Source organism: Amphiura filiformis, chromosome 5 (assembly GCF_039555335.1).
Source record: "Amphiura filiformis chromosome 5, Afil_fr2py, whole genome shotgun sequence".
Classification (NCBI taxonomy): domain Eukaryota; kingdom Metazoa; phylum Echinodermata; class Ophiuroidea; order Amphilepidida; family Amphiuridae; genus Amphiura; species Amphiura filiformis.
The window spans coordinates 23885934-23905163 of NC_092632.1; the positions used below are offsets into that span (position 1 = coordinate 23885934).

The following is a 19230-nucleotide window of genomic DNA, read 5'->3' on the forward strand; positions in this document are numbered from 1 at the left end:
TTATTCGATTGCTTCCTATGAAATCATATGGAAAGCAGAAACCATAGGGGAAACGTGTTTATTATTCGATTGCTTCCTATGAAATCATATGGAAAGCAGAAACCATAGGGGAAACGTGTTTATTATTCGATTGCTTCCTATGAAATCATATGGAAAGCAGAAACCATAGGGGAAACGTGTTTATTATTCGATTGCTTCCTATGAAATCATATGGAAAGCAGAAACCATAGGGGAAACGTGTTTATTACCCGATTGCTTCCTATGAAATCATATGGAAAGTAGAGACCTTTTATAAGGGAAATGTGTTTATTATTTAATTGCTTCCAATGAAATCATATGGAAAGCAGAGACCTTTAACAGGGGAAATTTGTTTATTATTTGATTGCTTCATATTATGAAATCATATGGAAAGCAGAGACCTTTTATAGGCAAAATCTTATTATTTGATTCCTTCCAATGAAATCATATGGAAAGCAGAGACATTTTACAGGGGGATTTTTTTTTATTAATTGATTGCTTCTTATGCAGGGGAAATTTGTTTATTATTTGATTGCTTCATATTATGAATTAAATTATGAATTATAGGCAAAATCTTATTATTTGATTGCTTCCTATGAAATCATATGGAAAGTAGAGACTTTTTAGAGGGGAAAGGTATTTATTATTCGATTGCTTCCTATGAAATCATATGGAAATTTGTTTCTGCAAGTATTATCGTCTATTGTCCTGTAGTTCCCGTCCCGTCGACAGAAACAAAAAAGTTCATTTAAGACCAGGGTCAGAGCAGTTTTACAGCTTTGGCGTTTTCGATAAGCGCTTTGAAACTCAGAATACGATCCATTTTCAGGAAGGTAAGTTTTGGCGCTTTTTCTGTCACTTTTGACAGGAATTTCAGATTAGACACACTGTGGTAGCTTTGTGGTAACATTCCTATAAGGCCTAAAAAATGTTTGATTGGCGTAACAAAAGTAGGTAATTTTAATTTAATCTAATTTTTTTTTTTAACTCTTTTTTTTTAAAAAAAAAAAAAAAAAATCAGGGTCGGGCCTATTTTTAGGGTACGTCGGGGTACGCCAATCAAACAATTTTGAGGCCGAATTGGCATTTTCCTGCTGTTGATAATAATGGGGTGAACATCGATATCACGTTTTTACAAAACCGAAAGCGCGGACAAGAAGGGTGTGATATTGACGTTCACCCCATCAATGACAGGAACGTGCCAATGACACTAGATATATTTGTGCAATAAAACCATGTCCCCCCCCCCCCCTTTACAGACCTCGACAATTTCAGCCCCCCCTTTTGACATGAAAATTATGGGTCAACCCCATAGAAAAGCATATAAACTCAATTTTTCCAGGAATTTTTGTGGTCATTTTTTTCAGGGCCCCCCTTAGGAGGGTCAGGCCCCCCTAATAAGTGTTTGTGAACGGTCCCTTAGTTCATTCATTTTATCCAGCTCATGATTCCTTTTTGTCTTCTTCCTGTTCTTTCCGTCGCCAGTCCATTTCTATTTCTTCTATACTATCTGGTAGTGGTTTATTTAGTGTCTCTGGTAATGCCAAATACATGCCACAAGATCCCAGGGTGGTTATTCCGAATATAGCATACGCAAATGTGTCGCCCTATATATAATGGAAAACAAAGAAGTATCATGTAACTACTACTTTCACCAAACTACATAGAGAGAATGTGATCTCACGGAGACATGAAACTCTTCCGTTTATGCGATCCCTTAGTTTGGCCAGGAATCAGCAGCCGGATTGGAATGTTCTATTGTTCGTAATCGGCGGGCCTTATAACATCGCGAATGATATCAATATATTTTATTTTGATAATTGTCTTGTGACATCTCGCCAGAAGCATCACAAATTATTAATTAAAAGTCATTTATTTTGTCTACTTTCTTTAACACAAACAAAAATATAGACCAGACAGGTCAACTTTATATTTGAACGCCGGTCTACTTTTTGGCGTAGTGGCAAAGAAGAGCCTAACCATTCCCGCCTATTAGGAGCTGATCAAACTATAAGAAATCAAGTTTCCTCGATACCACACCTCCAATGAGAGTTGCCGTTATATTGTCGGCGGTTTTGTGTTTGTACACTTCACTTTCTCATCTCGCGTCTCCGTGAGCCAATAGTACAAAAGGTTTCCAGAATATGACATAATAGTGACGTCACACAAGAGTGGGATTCGCATTCATACTATTAGGTGAGGTTTGGGGTTGTTACGGATTATATCTAGTAAGCGATAACCCGAGCCTGATACGGACTCCGAGACTAGATGTAATCCGTATCACCACTAAACCGAACCTAAGGACATGTGGAAGCAAATTTTAAGTTTTAACCAATGCATATTCAATTTGTTAAACTGATCTACCCCTAGGATCTACCTCTCAACATCAATTGGATTCTACACACCATTGAGGAAACTTTGGGCTGGATGACTCCTCCAATTCCCCCTATCATTGAACAAATCCCTAACGCACCACTCCTAGAAAGACACAAACAAATAAAATGAAAACATAATAATGTCCCTCGACGTTTTTCCTTCCTACAAGCATAATACGTTGGACAATGAGAAAGAGAAACGCCAGTAGAGGGAGGAAGGAAGAAACAAAGGCAGGAAGAAAAGGAATGCCGTGTTTAATTTGTGTAGAACAAGGCAAATTCAAAACACTTGACCCACTTCGTGCATCTGCCATACCTCTAAAAGGGTAATGGACTCTGTATTTTTCGGAGAAAAATATGAAGTTCCATGTCACTTGTGGAGATATTGTCTGCTGTTGGACACAGAAATATAAACACTTTAAAAATCACAAGTTACAAAAACATGCGAACATTTGTACAGACAAGCTTATAACTTTGCTAATTTGTGCAGCGTCGATCATTTTTTGTGATGTGAGGTGAGGCGCCTAATAATGACAATGTTACCTTATTTCAGTGGGCAATAATTCCCCTGTATAAACGTAAATCAAGGCAAACGCAGCAGCTATTCCAAGCTTAGCAATCATGGCCAGATACGTTTGAAATTGTGTAATTTCGCCGCCTATTGAAAAGCATAAAAATTATAAAGTCTATAAATCTATTACTATTACTATTTATACTGTTACTATTACTATTATACAAAATAAATCTATGCAGAAGAAATTTTATTTAGAGACACAAATCATCTGACCTCGCTTCTTAACTGGATGAGTTGTTTAATGTAATTTTTAACTTTTTTATTTTACATTTAAAACGTTTTTATATTATGTAATAACACATTATGATGTAGTTCCTTACTTGATTGATACTGTAAAATAAGTATCCATAAACAGCAGAAGCTCACGCATAATGTAAACACAAGGCTGGCCGCCTTACGACCATATCTGGATATAAAACACAGAAAGTAACCGTAATAATTGGGCATCGAGTAAAACGTAGATCAAACTTGCAGATGAACGTAACGTCAATGATGCAATTACACATGAACGAGATGTGTCAGCCATCACTCAATCAGGAAACACGATGAATAAAACCGGTGATCACTGGATTCATTATAGAACTTAAATTTTACTGTAATTTAAACCACTTCAGGCTAGTCTTTCACATGGTATTTTATTACACGATTGGGCATTACAATCATGCAAAAGGTAGAAATTTGAGAAAAATCGAGGGCGTTGATATGCAGCAAATCACAAATTATTTCACAAACATGAGGAAATAGATTTATAGAGGTATATCACTTTGCACAAGCACATTACCTGTCTGATAGCAACCCAACTAAGTATATTGCTGGCGTCTCTATTAGTCCTGAAACTGCCACATTAGTGTACATGTTTCCACCTAAATTGCTGGATCCCATAGTCAGACCGTAGTAAACTAGAGTACATATCGCCCTGCAAAGATGATAATGAAAATTTTCCCATTAAATCCCATTCAGCTTGGTTTGGTTTTCTCAGATTAAATTGCGACCAGGGAAGTGTCCTATAATTGCCACTACCCTTAGAATACGAGGCAGAGACTTTCAAGCACATAAAAGTACTCTTAATAGGGATAAAGGGCCGAGAACTTTCCAAAGTCTATGACACTTTACTTCTACAAACACCTTCCAAAAAGTAAAAGGATATTGTCAAGAAGTCACATCATGACATTCACCAGTATCACACCACACCGCTAATATGACGGAGTATGGTTACTCTGAAATTATTCGGACAAAAACGAGTATCTTACATGTTTTTGCTAATATTACAGATCCAGATCTTAATGCTTTTGATAGTAGCCACGTACCCTGGTCCCTAAAGATTATGTTTAGGATTGAGAGTGATGATCCGTTATTAGACTTAAGTTAGGTTTTCGGGTTAGGATTAAGAGATCGGGATTAAGGTTGCGGATGGGATGGCGACCAGCTGCTCTCAAAATTGACTTTATTCCAAGTAAACTTACCATAAACACATAAGTATTAGAATTCTGTTTCTCATTATAGGAGTTGTAAATACCCTCCATACATTTTTTGCACCTTCCTCATTTCTTGGTTTCTGGGTCGTAAAATTGGAAAGTGCTAAGTTTTCGCGAGATATATCACGGCCATTTCGACGACCCATAGCCAAAAGAATATCCTCAGCTTCTCGTATCCGTCCCTTAGATAAAAGCCAACGTGGAGATTCGGGAAGCGTCCTAAAAAAACAGTATAAACTTGATTGAGAGTGAATTTCAAAATAATATAGGTATTCTGTGAAACATCATAATTATCTGTAATTGTGGGCTTTGTCTACAAAATCAAAAAATTTTTCAACGACAGTATATACCTACCGATATAGAAGGATACACGGCGCCATTAAACACAGGAGATAAAAAGACATATTTCTCCAATCTCGAAAATAATAGGCAAAGACAGCCAGCGCCTGTTGTAATAAACAAGATATTGTTTATTTTATGTTCACTGTGTTCATAAGAAATACACGGCGATTGGGGGGACTTATCACTTATCACATTAATTTATATTCTCCTGCTCATCCACCGATACGATACACCGTCATCTTCTTGTTCGTTCTCGTCTTCTTCTCCTCCTGCTTCTTCTTCCCGTCCTCCCTCTTCCCGCTTCCCCAGGTTTTATACTACCTTTCCCAGGTTGTTCCTACTGATTTCTCTATATGGAGTAAGCATAGCAAATAATTAGGGGATTTTGTGAAAATCTCATTTCTTGTAAACATGTTGACTAATCTTACTAATATTTCAGCACATTGTTACGAGTCGTACTTGACTCAAGGCCAAAATCACCTTTTACCCGAACTCACACGAATGCACAACACAAATACACTGTTTGATTATGCTAACAAAATCTAAGTCTTTAATTGAAAGCACGTTATTATTGGTACAATATATGACAACAAATGCACATACACAATAATCAAATATAATCACTCTTTAACTATTTAGTACTTAGCCAGCATTCTTCTTCTTGGTGATCATAAAGTTCTTGCAATGTTCTGGACGGCTGATGTATCCTTAATCACTTGTCCTGCGAAAATCAGCGAAGTCCTTTGTACACTTGCATTGATAAATCCTTGCGTATAAAATCCTTATACGAAAATGGTGCTCTCCAAACACGTTTATACCTCCTTGCGCAGTTCTCCTATACTAAACTCCTTGCGCCGTTCTGCAATACTAAATTCCTTGCACAGTTCTCCAATACTAAACTCCTTGCGCAGTTCTGCAAATCTCTTTACTCCTTGAGCTGCTTTCTCCAAACTTGGTGCTATTTCCACCTTTCACACAATATCTTCAGGAAGCAGGACTGCGATGCAGTTGTCCCCACTTATTTTGACAGTTGCGTTGAATCAAAATACCAGACTTCAGCAAGTCGACAGAAGAATATATTTCCTTTCTTGGAAGAAGTACGTTCTTTGACGTATTCTAGATCTCCTCCGACAACACTGGCAAATAGTAGTACTTTGACTACATAAAATATTTCTGGTTTGCAATTTCCTTTCTTTGAAGGAATTGGACTGTAAGCATATTAGCTAGCTAGCCCAGATCAACACTATCAACTGTGACAATAATAAAGGCTATTGCAGCCTGTCAGATCTGTATCCAGATGATAATAATTGTAACAATAATTCATAAAGTCGCCTTTACAATCCGCAGTAGACCCTGATGTCTTACTTTGGTCCATTTTCGTAGCTCCGAAATAATAATCATAATTTCTGAACTTGTAGCACTGTAGGAATCCTCCATGGCCACACTTTGTAATGTAATACTCTCTGAGTACCCAGCTTAATTATTATTGATCTCTCTTTTTGAGAGATAACTACACCAACCACATATTACAATCACATCGATACAGGTCTGCCTAGAATTATTATTAACATTGTGTTTTATCCCCATCTGGGATTTTCCCAATGTTCTAATCATAGACATTAACATTTCACCTTACATCACTTCCTGTGGGTTTTTCCCATGATGTCATCATCTTTCTTTACAGTCTCAGGATTTCCCTTGACATAAATAGTCTTGATAAATGATGTTGTTATTGCATTCATCTGCGTTTTCCCCTAGATGTCATAATAAACAAACTATTGCATGATTAGAAAGGTAACTTCCCCTTTTTCATGATACACAATTATACAGGGTACATCACAACATGTACCCAAGTAAAATTCTCGAAGACCAAGAAAAGTCGATCCAAGAAAAGGATGTTCTTCGCCTGTACTTACTGCGATACCCACGGCATAAGCTAAATCTGTGGCCGATGATGCCAAAGCCCGCCATTTTGAGTGAGTATTCTCGATGAGCCATACACTACTATTCATGGTACCACCTAGCCCTATCCCAACTAGAAACCTACAGGTAAAAGTACAAAAATAAAAGTATCTTAGGCAATAAATTATTGGTTTCTTATGAGATAGGCATAGGCCTATCAGTCAACCGTTACCGTTAATAGAACGCATGATAATAAAATAAAATGTTACATAATCCATTATTTTGTTGGCTATGAACGCATTCCCCGTTCACAAAGCTATACTACGTCGTATACAGTATCTACAATATAGAATAAGGTACATAAATACCAAAACAGTTCCTTCTCCGTGGACTAATCTCCAATATAGTTAGACAGCACACTCACCTGGCAAGAGTAAACAGGACATATGACCTTGAAAATGTCGTTATTGTCTGGGCAAAAAGAATGAGTATTCCGCCAAATGTCGAGATATGACCGCGTCCATATCGGTCACCCAAAGGTGATAGAAAATAGGTCCCTATCATCGTACCTATCCTTAAAGCTGATTGTGTTACTCCGGCATAATCCTTCTTTTCGCATACAAGATCCCACTAAAATATTAGAGCAACAAAATATGAAATTCAGTCTTTCAGTGTTTGAATATTATTTTTTGTATAGGTATAGTTTGTTTTGTTCTTTGAATAATAATGGTGCCAGTTGAATATGATCTCTCATATTACTGTATCAATCATCATTTTAGAGATCATTTTGATTATTGTTTCTACCAAGTGTGCTCGTCGCGCCACATACGATTTTCATATCATTTTTGTTCGTCTTCAAAGGCTACTTTTGATTAAATTCAAAGACGGTCCCTTCCCTCATAATTATGTTGATGAATAAATAACCTCATACTACAAATAAGGCTTTTAAACTTCTGCTTATTTTTAGTACATGTGCCTTTATACTGCAATTCAATTTTCCCGCCAATATTGACAATTTTATATATAGCAATGACTATATGAAAATGAGATTACGTAATTAATGGTAGGCCTCGCCATACTCTGATAGTAATAGTAGTTGTTGCGTGTTATATCTTACCTCATCAACAATGGTAGTGAAATTATCTGGCGTGTCGTACTCGAATTGTTGACACGGTGGTTCCACCGAGCAGGGATCATCACTTGGTCTATCCTTGCACTGAAAGCTTGGGATTTTACAGATGAAAACAGCAGACATTGTGATGGTGCAAAGACACAGAGTTTTGTAACACAGAAAAGAAAGTTGCAATATTTGACTCCATCCGAATTCTCCAATGCTTTCAAGAACAGTATCAAAGTCCGGATTGCCGTTGGCTTCATCTTTGGTAAAGTTTGTCTGTGAACTAATATTATAAAAAATACCACAATGTAGTGATTTGGCAATTCTCAAAAGTAGAGGGCTATCTTTTTGCAATAGCCGCGGGCACTATAGTTCGGTCAATGCCGTATGGTTCTGTGAAACCTCGTACGGACCATATTTTGGGATGTAGGGCACGGATGTCTCTTTATACTTTCTAATAAACTGCTCACAAAAACTATCGCTACACGTCCATGTTTTAAAAACCAAAAGTGTATTGAGTAAAAAGCATAAACTCGCTGAATGTACTAATTTTGACGCCTCGTTTATTGCTCTGCAACCTCGTTGAAAAAAGTTGCATTTGAATGGTAAAGGGTCGGATTTCAAAAGTTGTAGAAACCCCTATAGAAAGGATGCTACATAGGTTTCTGGATGAATATCCGATGTTTTACTTTGCTTTATTGTGCGCACTTTAAAAAAATTCAAATGAAAATTATTATGATTGCCGCATGGTTAATTAATCGAAGAAAGCAATAACAATTAAAAAATGTGATCAATGTCAATGCGGAACAAGAATCAAATATTATAAAGAAGAACCCTGCAGAGCAGAAATAGTCCTCGGACGGCCACTTCTAGGAAGGGTCATCAACGTTTCTTGTTATCTGCATACCTGTCTCTCCATCTCTCTACGGTTGACGTAGTCATTACTAGTCTCAGAACTCGACGGACTGTCCCGCTGACCGAAACACCGGATTCTAAAGCAAATCATTCGTCCTCTTTGATGTTTGGTTAATTCCACCATCGAAACTCGAGATTCACTGCTTCTTGAATATAAACGTTTCTCTTTGCATGTGATGGCTTACGTAGTGCTCAGTGATGCGAATTCAGATTATTTGATTGCCGAAAATGTTCCAAGGTCATTTGAGTATAGATGGATGGATTGTTATCAACCTTGGTGGATATGATCACCACCGAGTGCCGAAAATTGTAGAGGTCATGTCAAGATCATACGAGTATAGTTTGTAGGATTGTCATCAAAATTGGTCAATGTGATCAACACAATTATGCCAAAAAAAGGTCACGTCGAGATCATCTAAGGTCAATTGAGTAGAAATTGTTGGATTGTCATCACACTTGATAGATGTGATCACCCCATTGCGAGTCAAATATTTTCAAGGTCATCTTATGGATTGTGGCCAAACTTGGCACCGTGATCACCATGGAACACCAAAGGTTCAAGGTCATTAGAGATCATCTGACAGAAATTAACACAATAGAAATTAGTATCTCATGAATGCGCTAATCTTTAGAAAAAGAAAACCCAATTTTCGATGGGATGAGCTCGTGTGTGGCGAAATTGGTCTACAGAGGAATCCAAATTCACGCATTCCTACACCTGACTAGCAGCCTTTAGTTGGGTAGCCGTCGGCTACAATGCACTCAAAATGTGAAATGATTCGGCCTTGGCGGAAATTTTAGACTGCATTCCATCACCCGTTTTAACCCTTCCGCGAAATCACAGGTAGACAAAAGAATAACACAATACAGTTCCCTTCGACAAAACACACAGCATGGTCTATTCGCTGTTGAAGTGACATAATAATCGGATTAACTACACACGGTATCTATGCATTGATGTACTTGGGAACAAAAGGACTATGTATGAATAGATGCGACGGGATTACCTGCGGAATTATCTCCATTATATATATTATTAGCTATTATTCTATTAACCCTCCTCGTCCTTGCATCTTCTCTAGGTGTTAGGCGGCTTTTATTTGCACAATTGGACGCTCAAAACACCAGGTTGATGCTAGCGGCTACCCAAAGATGTCCGACCAAATCCTGACCATGACTTGGCTCCTTGGATTCGTCTATAATCACACACGAGTCCATCCCGTCTAAAAGTGGGTATTTCTATAGATTGGTTGCGCATTCATGAAATGCTAATTTCTATTGTGTTAATTTCTGTTGTGATGAACACGCATCTATTCAATTCTTTCTCACTTCAATGGACATGATCAGTCCAAGAGAGCGCCAAATATGGATCAGGAGTATTACATAATAATACCCTGCTATGACAATAGCTGCACTAGGTTAATCGTATAATCTCCTTATGTGGTTAGCATGGCTGGGCCAGGAAATCCACAAGGTCAGCCAATGTATGTACATGTATTCGGTACAGTGTAGACCTCGGTTTACAATGGGTGATAAATTTCTGGTTTGTTTTATTTCAAAACGCAACATTCGATATTCTAAAGCTTGGTCCAAATCCAAGAGAAGAACCAACTCTAGTAATTTATGTGGTTTCAAATTATATCGGATGTTGCCTTTTTGATAGAAATGGTGTTTGTTGATGTGCACAGTTTCCCATTAGATCATAACATGCTGTTGTACATCAAAGGTCAAAGGTCTTTTAATCCATATTTGGCGTTGTTCTGGGACTGATGATGGACATGGTAAATAGGTCGCGTCACTGAAGTCATGAAAAGATTACGTGTTTGTATTGTTCTCAGAAAAAGACCAGGTTTTCTACCTATGGCACTCTAGCTGAAATACAGCAAGATAATGTAAGATACTGAAATGTAAACCTGTATTTTAGCTTCAGTATCTCGATCTATTCTATAATTGACAGCGTCGGAGCCGAATGCTGCACCCTTGCGAATTCTGCGCCCTTACGAAGAGTGCAGAATTCGAATTGGGAATAAATGAACCCGATCTTTGTGATCAAAAACACAAAATTACAGTTTTGGACGTACTATTTTAACTTACTGTTTCTCATGTTTCTGCCTTCTTTTGGACGCCATATTCACATTAACTTGTATTATACATACACAGGTACTGCTAGGGTAAACGCTATCTAAACTTGTTGACATTAACAAATCATAAAATCAGTCTCCATGAATGCTTTCATGTACACGTGGATGTGCTGCATGTCAACACGGATTTGGGGGCACTACTTCACATCAGAGAGATATTCTTGAGAGGGCACCTTGTTCACGTGTTTTTTTCCAACGCAAAAGTATCATGGATTTTGGTTGTTTGCGAGTGAAGAGCGTCCGCACTATCGAATGATTACGTAACTGTTTTTGAACAATCTATTAGATTTTTCAAGGCAAAATTTCTCGATCCATTAGTGCATGAAAGCAATATAGCAGTCCGGTGAGTTCAATGAACTACGCCCTAATAGTAATATCGATGGAGTTTCAATTCTCTATACACAGATGAACAAATATAATAGGAGAAGGCCAACACATAATGACCTGCTACATGTTATATGAGCTGTACGACAGGGGTGACACTCGCTCATTTGCATGGCAGAATGACCTGTCCATTTATTTTCCTCGATCCGCAGTGTTGCGCCGACCTGCCATCAGGACCCAAGTGATAATTATTGGACAGTCCCTGAGCAGCAAATAAAAAAGAAACTAACGGGAAATGTAAAAAAGCACATTATTTAGACAATAATGGGTTAAATAATGATAAACATGGAAACAGACAATCACAAGCTAAGCAGCAAATAAAACTTAGGAACAAAGTAGGCTCATGTAGAAGAAACAGAAAGGAAAGAAAGAACCTAAAAAGGAAATGTAAGAAGGGACAGATTTAATAAAATTTACCTTTTTAATTATTCTACCTGTTCAGTAGTTCCTCTAGTTCTAGTGCACGCTCCCATTTACTCATCTGTTTACTTAATTTCTTCCTCGTGTTAAAATGACACCCTTATCAAGCTTTGGAATCTCCTTTATAGAACTCACACCATTCTTCTTGTGTGTCATCTTTATTTGTCACAATATTTGAGTGCTAATACACCGCTAAGTCATGCTCCCTTCCGACTCGCTTTAAGCGCTCACAATGGGGTCAGTCCATGTCGAAACAGACTGAGTGTACACCCACCCTCTTGGATTATGCTCTCCTTTGGCTCAGGGGTACCTTTCATGGACCCCTAGGTGAGGTCAAGAAAAAATTCAAATTCAATTTCGTTTCCGAATGGCGGGCCATCTAAGTTTGGCGACCTTGACCAACATTGGGAATTTAAGGTGTCCAAATGACAAAGCGCTCTCTTTGAGAGGCATTTTCTTCTTAATTAAATCAGTTGTGACCCTCTTTTTGAATGTGGTCACTCACTGGCTGTGTCTGAAATGCCTAATGCCAAAAAAGATTGATTTCGGAATTTCGTTGGGATTTCAGAGGGAGTCAAAATCAGCACTTCATACTGTTCAATCAAATTATCTTTGATTTTGAAGGACCCATGATAATGCCACAGTGCACTTATAGGTCCTAATTATGTTCAGAATGGATTAACCATGTGCCAATGTCTATGAGCAATTCAAAAAAGAAATTTCTAGACCCCCTACAGAATTTTAGGCCCCCTAAAGTGGTTCAGCCACAAATGGCGCTTAAAATCGGCAAATTTTGACACCTAATAACTTTAGGTGTACACCAGATATGAATTTCTAGTCTTTTGCATCTGAAAGAATGTAGTCTAATGTTACCAGGAACATAAGATTTGTTTTGTATTTTTGGTGTTTTGATACTTTCAAAAAGGTCGTTGACCTATGAACTTTTTTCGTCATAGCGCCCTCCTGAAAGGTCTGACACATAACAAACTATACATTTTGGAATCCTCATGACCATACGAGTAATTTGATATATTACTTGACATAATTGGGAGCATTCTGAAAATTTGACCCCATAACCTGTACTTTGCATGTGCATCGTTGCCAGGAAGTGCATTTTGACCCCTTAAAAATCCATACAGAGGATTAGAAAGTAGTTTTTCTTATTACTTGACTCAAGAGCAACTTGAAATATCAGGATAAATAATACAAATGGCTATAAAGTGATCAAAAATATAAAAAATATCATACTAAAATTGGCATTTTGTACCGTATCCTGTATGCATGGTATGTTAGGCAAAAATGACTATTTTTGAAAGCGTCAACTTAATACTAAAACACAAAAAATACAAAACAAATCTTATGTTCCTAGTAACATTAAACTACATTCTTTCAGATGCAAAAGACTAGAAATTCATATCTGGTGTACACCTAAAGTTATTAGGGGTCAAAATTTGCCGACTTTAAGTGCCATTTGTGGCTGAACCACTTTAGGGGTGGCCTAAAATTCTGTAGGGGTCTAGAAATTTCTCTTTTTTTGAATTGCTCATAGACATTGGCATATGGTTAATCCATTCTGAACATAATTAGGACCTATCAGTGCACTGTGACATTATCATGGGTCCTTCAAAATCAAGATAATTTGATTGAACAGTACGAAGTGCTGATTTTGACCCCCTCTGAAATCCCAACGAAATTCCGAAATCTATCTTTTTGGCATTAGGTATTTCAGACACAGCCAGTGAGTGACCACATTCAAAAAGAGGATCACAACTGATTCAATTAAGAAGAAAGTGCCCCTCAAAGAGAGCACTTTGTCATTTGGACCCTTAAATTCACAATTTTGGTCGAGGTCGTCAAACTTTGATTGCCCGCCATTCGCAAACGAAATGGAATTTGAATTTTTTCTTGTGACCTCACCTAGGGATCCATGAAAGGTACCCCTGAGCCAAAGGAGAGCAAAATCCAAGAGGGAGGGTGTACACTCAATCTGTTTCGACATGGACTGACCCAATGAATCTCTCAAAACTGTTATTAATGATGATTAGTTGGTTACTTGTGAGCCTACGGCATGTAAAGATGAGTTTTATGAAACCTGGCAATTAAAGGTCAGCTTCTATTGCGGAAACTTACTAGTTTGTTCCAAATTAGTCACTGAGATTAGACGAGAATTGGATTATAAAGTAAACATTTTAATATCTAGATATTTATAACTCGGGACGAAATACAGATCGCCAACTCCCCGCGCCGATCAAACCCATAGACTTAGTGGTCAACCAAATCAAATTGAAGAAATCTTATTTTATGCTTAATTTCACTGGTGATGAAAATACGACACACTAAAAGCAAGAATAACATTTCTAGTCCATCAACTCAGAACTACAAAGTAAATCTGTGGCACCGGAGGTCGATGCTTTGCGTCACACGCACTGCGTTTTAAAAACCGCGACGCATAATGAGCGTGGTGCGCTCGGCAAGTACAATTCGTGCAGCAGTTGGCGTGCCAAAGAAGCATTCACACACGCATTGCAATGAAGTAATTATTCTCAGGCTTAAGGGATCTGGAATGAGCGTTTTGAGCGTTTCGACAGTATTTGGGGGGGGGGGGACAGGAGAGCACATCAGACATATCGAATTGCATATAATACAAATTTTATGACAAATTATTAAAATTTGATATTTTTAACATTTTTGATATATAACAGTCCTCGAGTTAAATTTTATAAATCTAATGATATATTCTTAAGGGGTTGGGTATGAACGTTTGGACAGTATTTATGGTTGCATATTAGAGCACATCAGACACAGGCCTATCGAATTGCATTCTGAATACGAAGAATGTCCTTCTGATATCAAATAATTTTGATTTTTTGAAATTCGCAATGTAATACGCATTTTATGGCAAATGATTAAAAATTGATATTTTTGATATTTAACAGTATTCGAAGTGAAAGGTCAAAATTTTCAATTGATCGTTGACTTTTCCTCCCATCTACATACACTTAAGAATATGTCATTAGATTTATAAAATTTACTTCGAGGACTGTTATATATCAAAATGTGAAAAATATCAAATTTTAATAATTTGTCATAAAATTTGTATTATATCGTGAATTTCAAAAATGAAAATTATTTCATATCAGAAAGACATTCTTCGTATTCAGAATGCAATTCGATATGTCTGATGTGCTCTCATGTCCCACAAAAATACTGTCGAAACGCTCAAAACGCTCATTCAGATCCTTAAAATGTATGTAGCTGGGAGGAAAAGCCGACGATCAATTGAAAATTTTGACCTTTCATATTGAAGATATTGATTTTTTTCCCCAAAAGACCTCATTTTTTTTGGTGTTTTGGGAAAAAATCCATATCTTCAATACGAAAGGTCAAAATTTTCAATTGATCGTCGGCTTTTCATCCACCTACATACACTTCAAGTATAATCATCAGATTTATAAAGTTTACTTCGAATACTGTTAAATATCAAAAATATCAATTTTTAATCATTTGCCATAAAATGTGTATTATATTGCGAATTTCAAAAAATCTAAATTATTTTATATCAGAAGGACATTTTTCATATTCAGAATGCAATTCGATATGTCTGATGTGCTCTAATGTCCCACAATAAATACTGTCCAAACGTTCATACCCCATCCCTTAACCGTACCTTTTCTGTCCTGTTTTTATTTCCATTTTTTCTATTACCGCTTCATTTTAAAAGTCAATAGTAGTGACGTCTTAATTCAGGCTATCTGATTTCATCAAGTTGAAGCTTAGATTATTTAATTATGCATCAAGCTGAAAATTAATTTGAAACCAATCTTGATCGTTGGATTTTCCTATGCATTAGTCTTTATATAGGCTTGACGTCAATTTTATTTTAGAAATAATTATGTTAGATTAGATTTGATTGGATTATCGCCCGTTTGGACAGAAAATATACTTAACTGAAATACAGCATTTGGATCTCTAAAAAGTAGAACATTTAGAAAAGGGTCAAACTTTTTACTTAAGAAGTAAAGAGCAGTGCATGGCCTATCCTTTATTGTGTCCGGGGCAGTAAAAAATTTCACTATTTGGTTGTAAGCACTGTTTGTTAATCACCATTTACATGTTCTTCCTGTACATGTAACTTGAGTATGCCCACATTTTTGTGGTGACAGGCAAGTCATAGTGCAGTTATGTCCACGGCAAATTCACCGTGACCTTTCCAGCCATAAACCCGCTTAGTGAAGATTAAACCGATATATGCAGTACTAAATAGTAATGTCCAAAGCAAATTTATTTCCACGTGATAATATTAATCCAATGAGCGATCGAATTGTCCGCTACGGTCGACTAATCCAATCGATAATGACGTTATTGACATGTACGAGCGGAGCTCCACTGACCGAGTTTCGGGGTATTTTTCACTGGTTTGCTGTCATTTACTCATCAAGGCGATCCCCCGTTATTATAGGGACTATGCTAATTGACATGTAGAGAATAAACCCTACTTGATTGACAGAAAGTACTAAATTTGTACCTATTACGGTTTCGTGACACCAATCTTCCAAATACGACCAAGCCAGGGCTGCCCGGTGAAGCAAAATGTGCATTGGAATAACACGGGAGTTTGGATAGATGGTAGGATTTCTTTCTCATAAAAACGTATGGTCCCCGTTATTAAAGCTTGTACCGGGTTGAAAATTCAGATATTTTGAAAAGAATAAGTAATTGAAATATAGAGCAAGTACTAAAATCATAGCTTTTATACTTTTTTGATATATGACGTTAACTAGTTCATCTCCTATATCTGCAACACAGCGCTACCAGTAGGGTTCAATTGCCTATTGTGAGTGCCCCTGTGTTGTGTGCATACATGTAGTTAACAATAACTGCATGATGTCTTGTAGCAGCCTGTCTCAAAAAAAAAAATAGTGCAAGTGAAAAGCGCCCTCTTTGGCAATTAGAAAATACTATTGTGATATGATGCTTACATCAACTTCAAGGGCGCAGTCTTACCTCTCAAATGCCGTCTGTTCTGTTCAATTTGCTTGTTTTAATCTCGAGATATGTTAAGTTAATAACGAAAGGGTCAAATCACAATTGTGCCACTTTTACTAGGGAAGTGGGCTGTACATGTAAATCAATGATAGCTGATGTAGATGTGTCTCATGCACTCCCCTTCGGTGCTCGTGCATTAGACACATCAACATCAGCGTGCATTATTTTGTCTAATTTCTCTCCCAACAAGTAATACGCGTTAATTAAGTGTGCAATATTTGTTTGTCTTTTAACATGTCTTGAGTGAAAAAGGAACAGTATTTACCATGATAAAATCATTGACATGCACATTATATTTAATTTTACAGCAGAATGTGAAATATTTATTTACCTTTTAATCTGTTTTAAGTGGGAAAAGAGAGTCATTATACCTGTATCATGATAAAACAGTAAAAACAGTAAAACAATTTTGTATTGTTGGTAATTGATGCATTCCTTTGATTTCATGAAGGAACTCTTAACTTGATGCTATCATTGATTTACAGCCCTCTTGATTTACAGCCCTCTTCCCTAGTAAAAGTGGCACAATTGTGATTTTACCCTTTCGTGGTTAACTAAACATAACTCATGATAACTCGAGATTAAAACAAGCAAATTGCACAGTACAAGTACAAGACTACGCCCATGACGTTGATGTAAGCACCATGTCACAACGGTATTTTCTAATTGCCAAAGAGGGCGCTTTTCTCTCTATATGTCCACATGGTTCAATCTGATTATGTTTGGTCACAGAACTTTAGTATGTGTTTGATGTGATTTTGAGATATGGTTGATAATGTAATGATTTTTGTATGCTTGTTTCAATTAAAACATAATGACAAAAAAAAAAAAAAGAACAAAAAAACCTTAAAAAAGTGACCGCGCGTAGGTTCGCTATCTCTAAGGTTCGCTATCAATAACGTGTAAAGTCTATGGAGATCAGAATCCCGCTATCTCTAATAGAGAAAAGGGTTCGCTATACCTAAAAAAGGTCCGCTACTTCTAAGGTTCGATATCACTAATTTAGAATACGGTTCGCTAGTTCTAAGGTTCGATATCACTAATTATAAATAAGGTTCGCTATCACTAATTTAAAATAAGGTTCACTATCACTAATTTTGAATAAGGTTCGCTATCTCTAAGGTTCGTTATCACTAATTCCAATAAAGGTCCGCTATACCTAAGGTTCGCTATCACTAATTTTGTTTCAGGTTCGCTATCCCTAATTAATTAAGGTTCGCTATACCTAAGGTTCGTTATCACTAATCTTAAATAAGGTCCACTATCTCTAATTTTAAATAAGGTCCGCTATCTCTAATTTCAAATAAGGTCCGCTATCTCTAATTTTAAATAAGGACCGCTATAGCGAACCTTATTTGAAATTAAAGATAGCGAACCTTATTTAAAATTAGAGATAGCGAACCTTATTTGAAATTAGTGATAGCGAACCTTAGAGATAGCGAACCTTAGAGATAGCGAACCTTATAGATAGCGGACCATATTTAAAGAGATATTTAGAGATAGCGAACCTTAAGGATACCGGGATTGTTAAAATTAGAGATAGCGGACCTTATTTTAAATTAGTGATAGCGAACCTTAGAGATAGCGAACCTTCAATAAATTAGTGATAGCGGACCTTATTTTAAATTAGAGATAGCGAACCTTATTTAAAATTAGTGATATCGAACCTTAGGTATAGCGAACCTTTTTCGTAATTAGTGATAACGAACCTTAGAGATAGCGAACCTTAGAGATAGCGAACCGTAATCAGGAAAATGACTTTCTATGGCAAGGGTACCGCACATCATTCTTCATTCCACAGAATTAGAGAAGTGGCGGTAACGCACATTATATTAATTTATCTGTCTGTTATCTTGCTTACTAATTCATTATTCAAGTTTGCAGATTTGAAATATTTGTACATGATATGTCAATGTATCAGGTTGAAATTTGGATGATAAAATTGCTGGTAATATTGATGGTTCAAAACTTGGATTCAGGGTTTTTTTTCGGGCGATATAATGTCCAATTCCGCTGCACACAAAATAATATTAAGAATAATGATACAGATGACAGATATAAATAGGAAATAGTTATATTGTACGAAATTAAATTTTTGTTGAAGTTATGTTCAATTGCAGAAAATGAATGTTGGCGGATTAGTGCCAATGACAGTTTAGGGCGCCTGCTCTTATTGTAATAGACGCTAATTTGAGATCTAGGCCTGTCTGATACTCCCTCATTTCAAGGTTTCTCTTTTGTTCAGAAATCAAGGAATTAGTGGAGATGAACTGGTCTTCAATCATAACACTATTGTATTGGGAGGACACAAGAGGGTATAACCATAAATATATAATGACCTATAACCATAAGTATTATAATGACCTATTGTGGTAACATTTTCATTATCGGATATCTATCAACGCGGGCTACGGTTGATGCTCTCTGTCGTAGGTGGCATACTTTCATATCACCGTATAATTACACCCCAAGTTCTACGAGGCCTAGAAACCATGTGCGTATATTGAGGAAGTGTGCGTGC

At 36.9% G+C, this 19230-nt stretch overlaps 1 protein-coding gene across 1 annotated transcript; it reads right to left on the bottom strand.

The window, feature by feature from the left end:
* Nucleotides 1-1443: 1443 nt before the first annotated feature.
* On the bottom strand, nt 1444-8080 carry LOC140152077 (solute carrier family 22 member 15-like). The gene is made up of 10 exons (XM_072174376.1): nt 7804-8080; nt 7111-7316; nt 6701-6827; nt 4797-4888; nt 4431-4661; nt 3749-3883; nt 3288-3373; nt 2937-3051; nt 2424-2496; nt 1444-1625 (listed from the first exon to the last, which is right to left on the bottom strand). Exons 1-10 carry the CDS (start codon nt 7939-7941, stop codon nt 1461-1463), a joined length of 1368 nt encoding a protein of 455 aa, XP_072030477.1. The 5' UTR covers nt 7942-8080; the 3' UTR covers nt 1444-1460.
* Between the last annotated feature and the right edge of the window lie 11150 nt (nt 8081-19230).

What these genes read in the sequence shown, in the direction of transcription:
- LOC140152077 (XM_072174376.1), bottom strand. Translation starts at nt 7,941, where the DNA reads ATGTCTGCTGTTTTCATCTGTAAAATCCCAAGCTTTCAGTGCAAGGAT. An exon ending in GTTGGGTTGCTATCAGACAG is followed by an intron (nt 3,374 to 3,748) that starts GTAATGTGCTTG and finishes TTTTATATCCAG; the next exon opens with ATATGGTCGTAAGGCGGCCA. An exon ending in TTATTGCCCACTGAAATAAG is followed by an intron (nt 2,497 to 2,936) that starts GTAACATTGTCA and finishes GTGTCTTTCTAG; the next exon opens with GAGTGGTGCGTTAGGGATTT.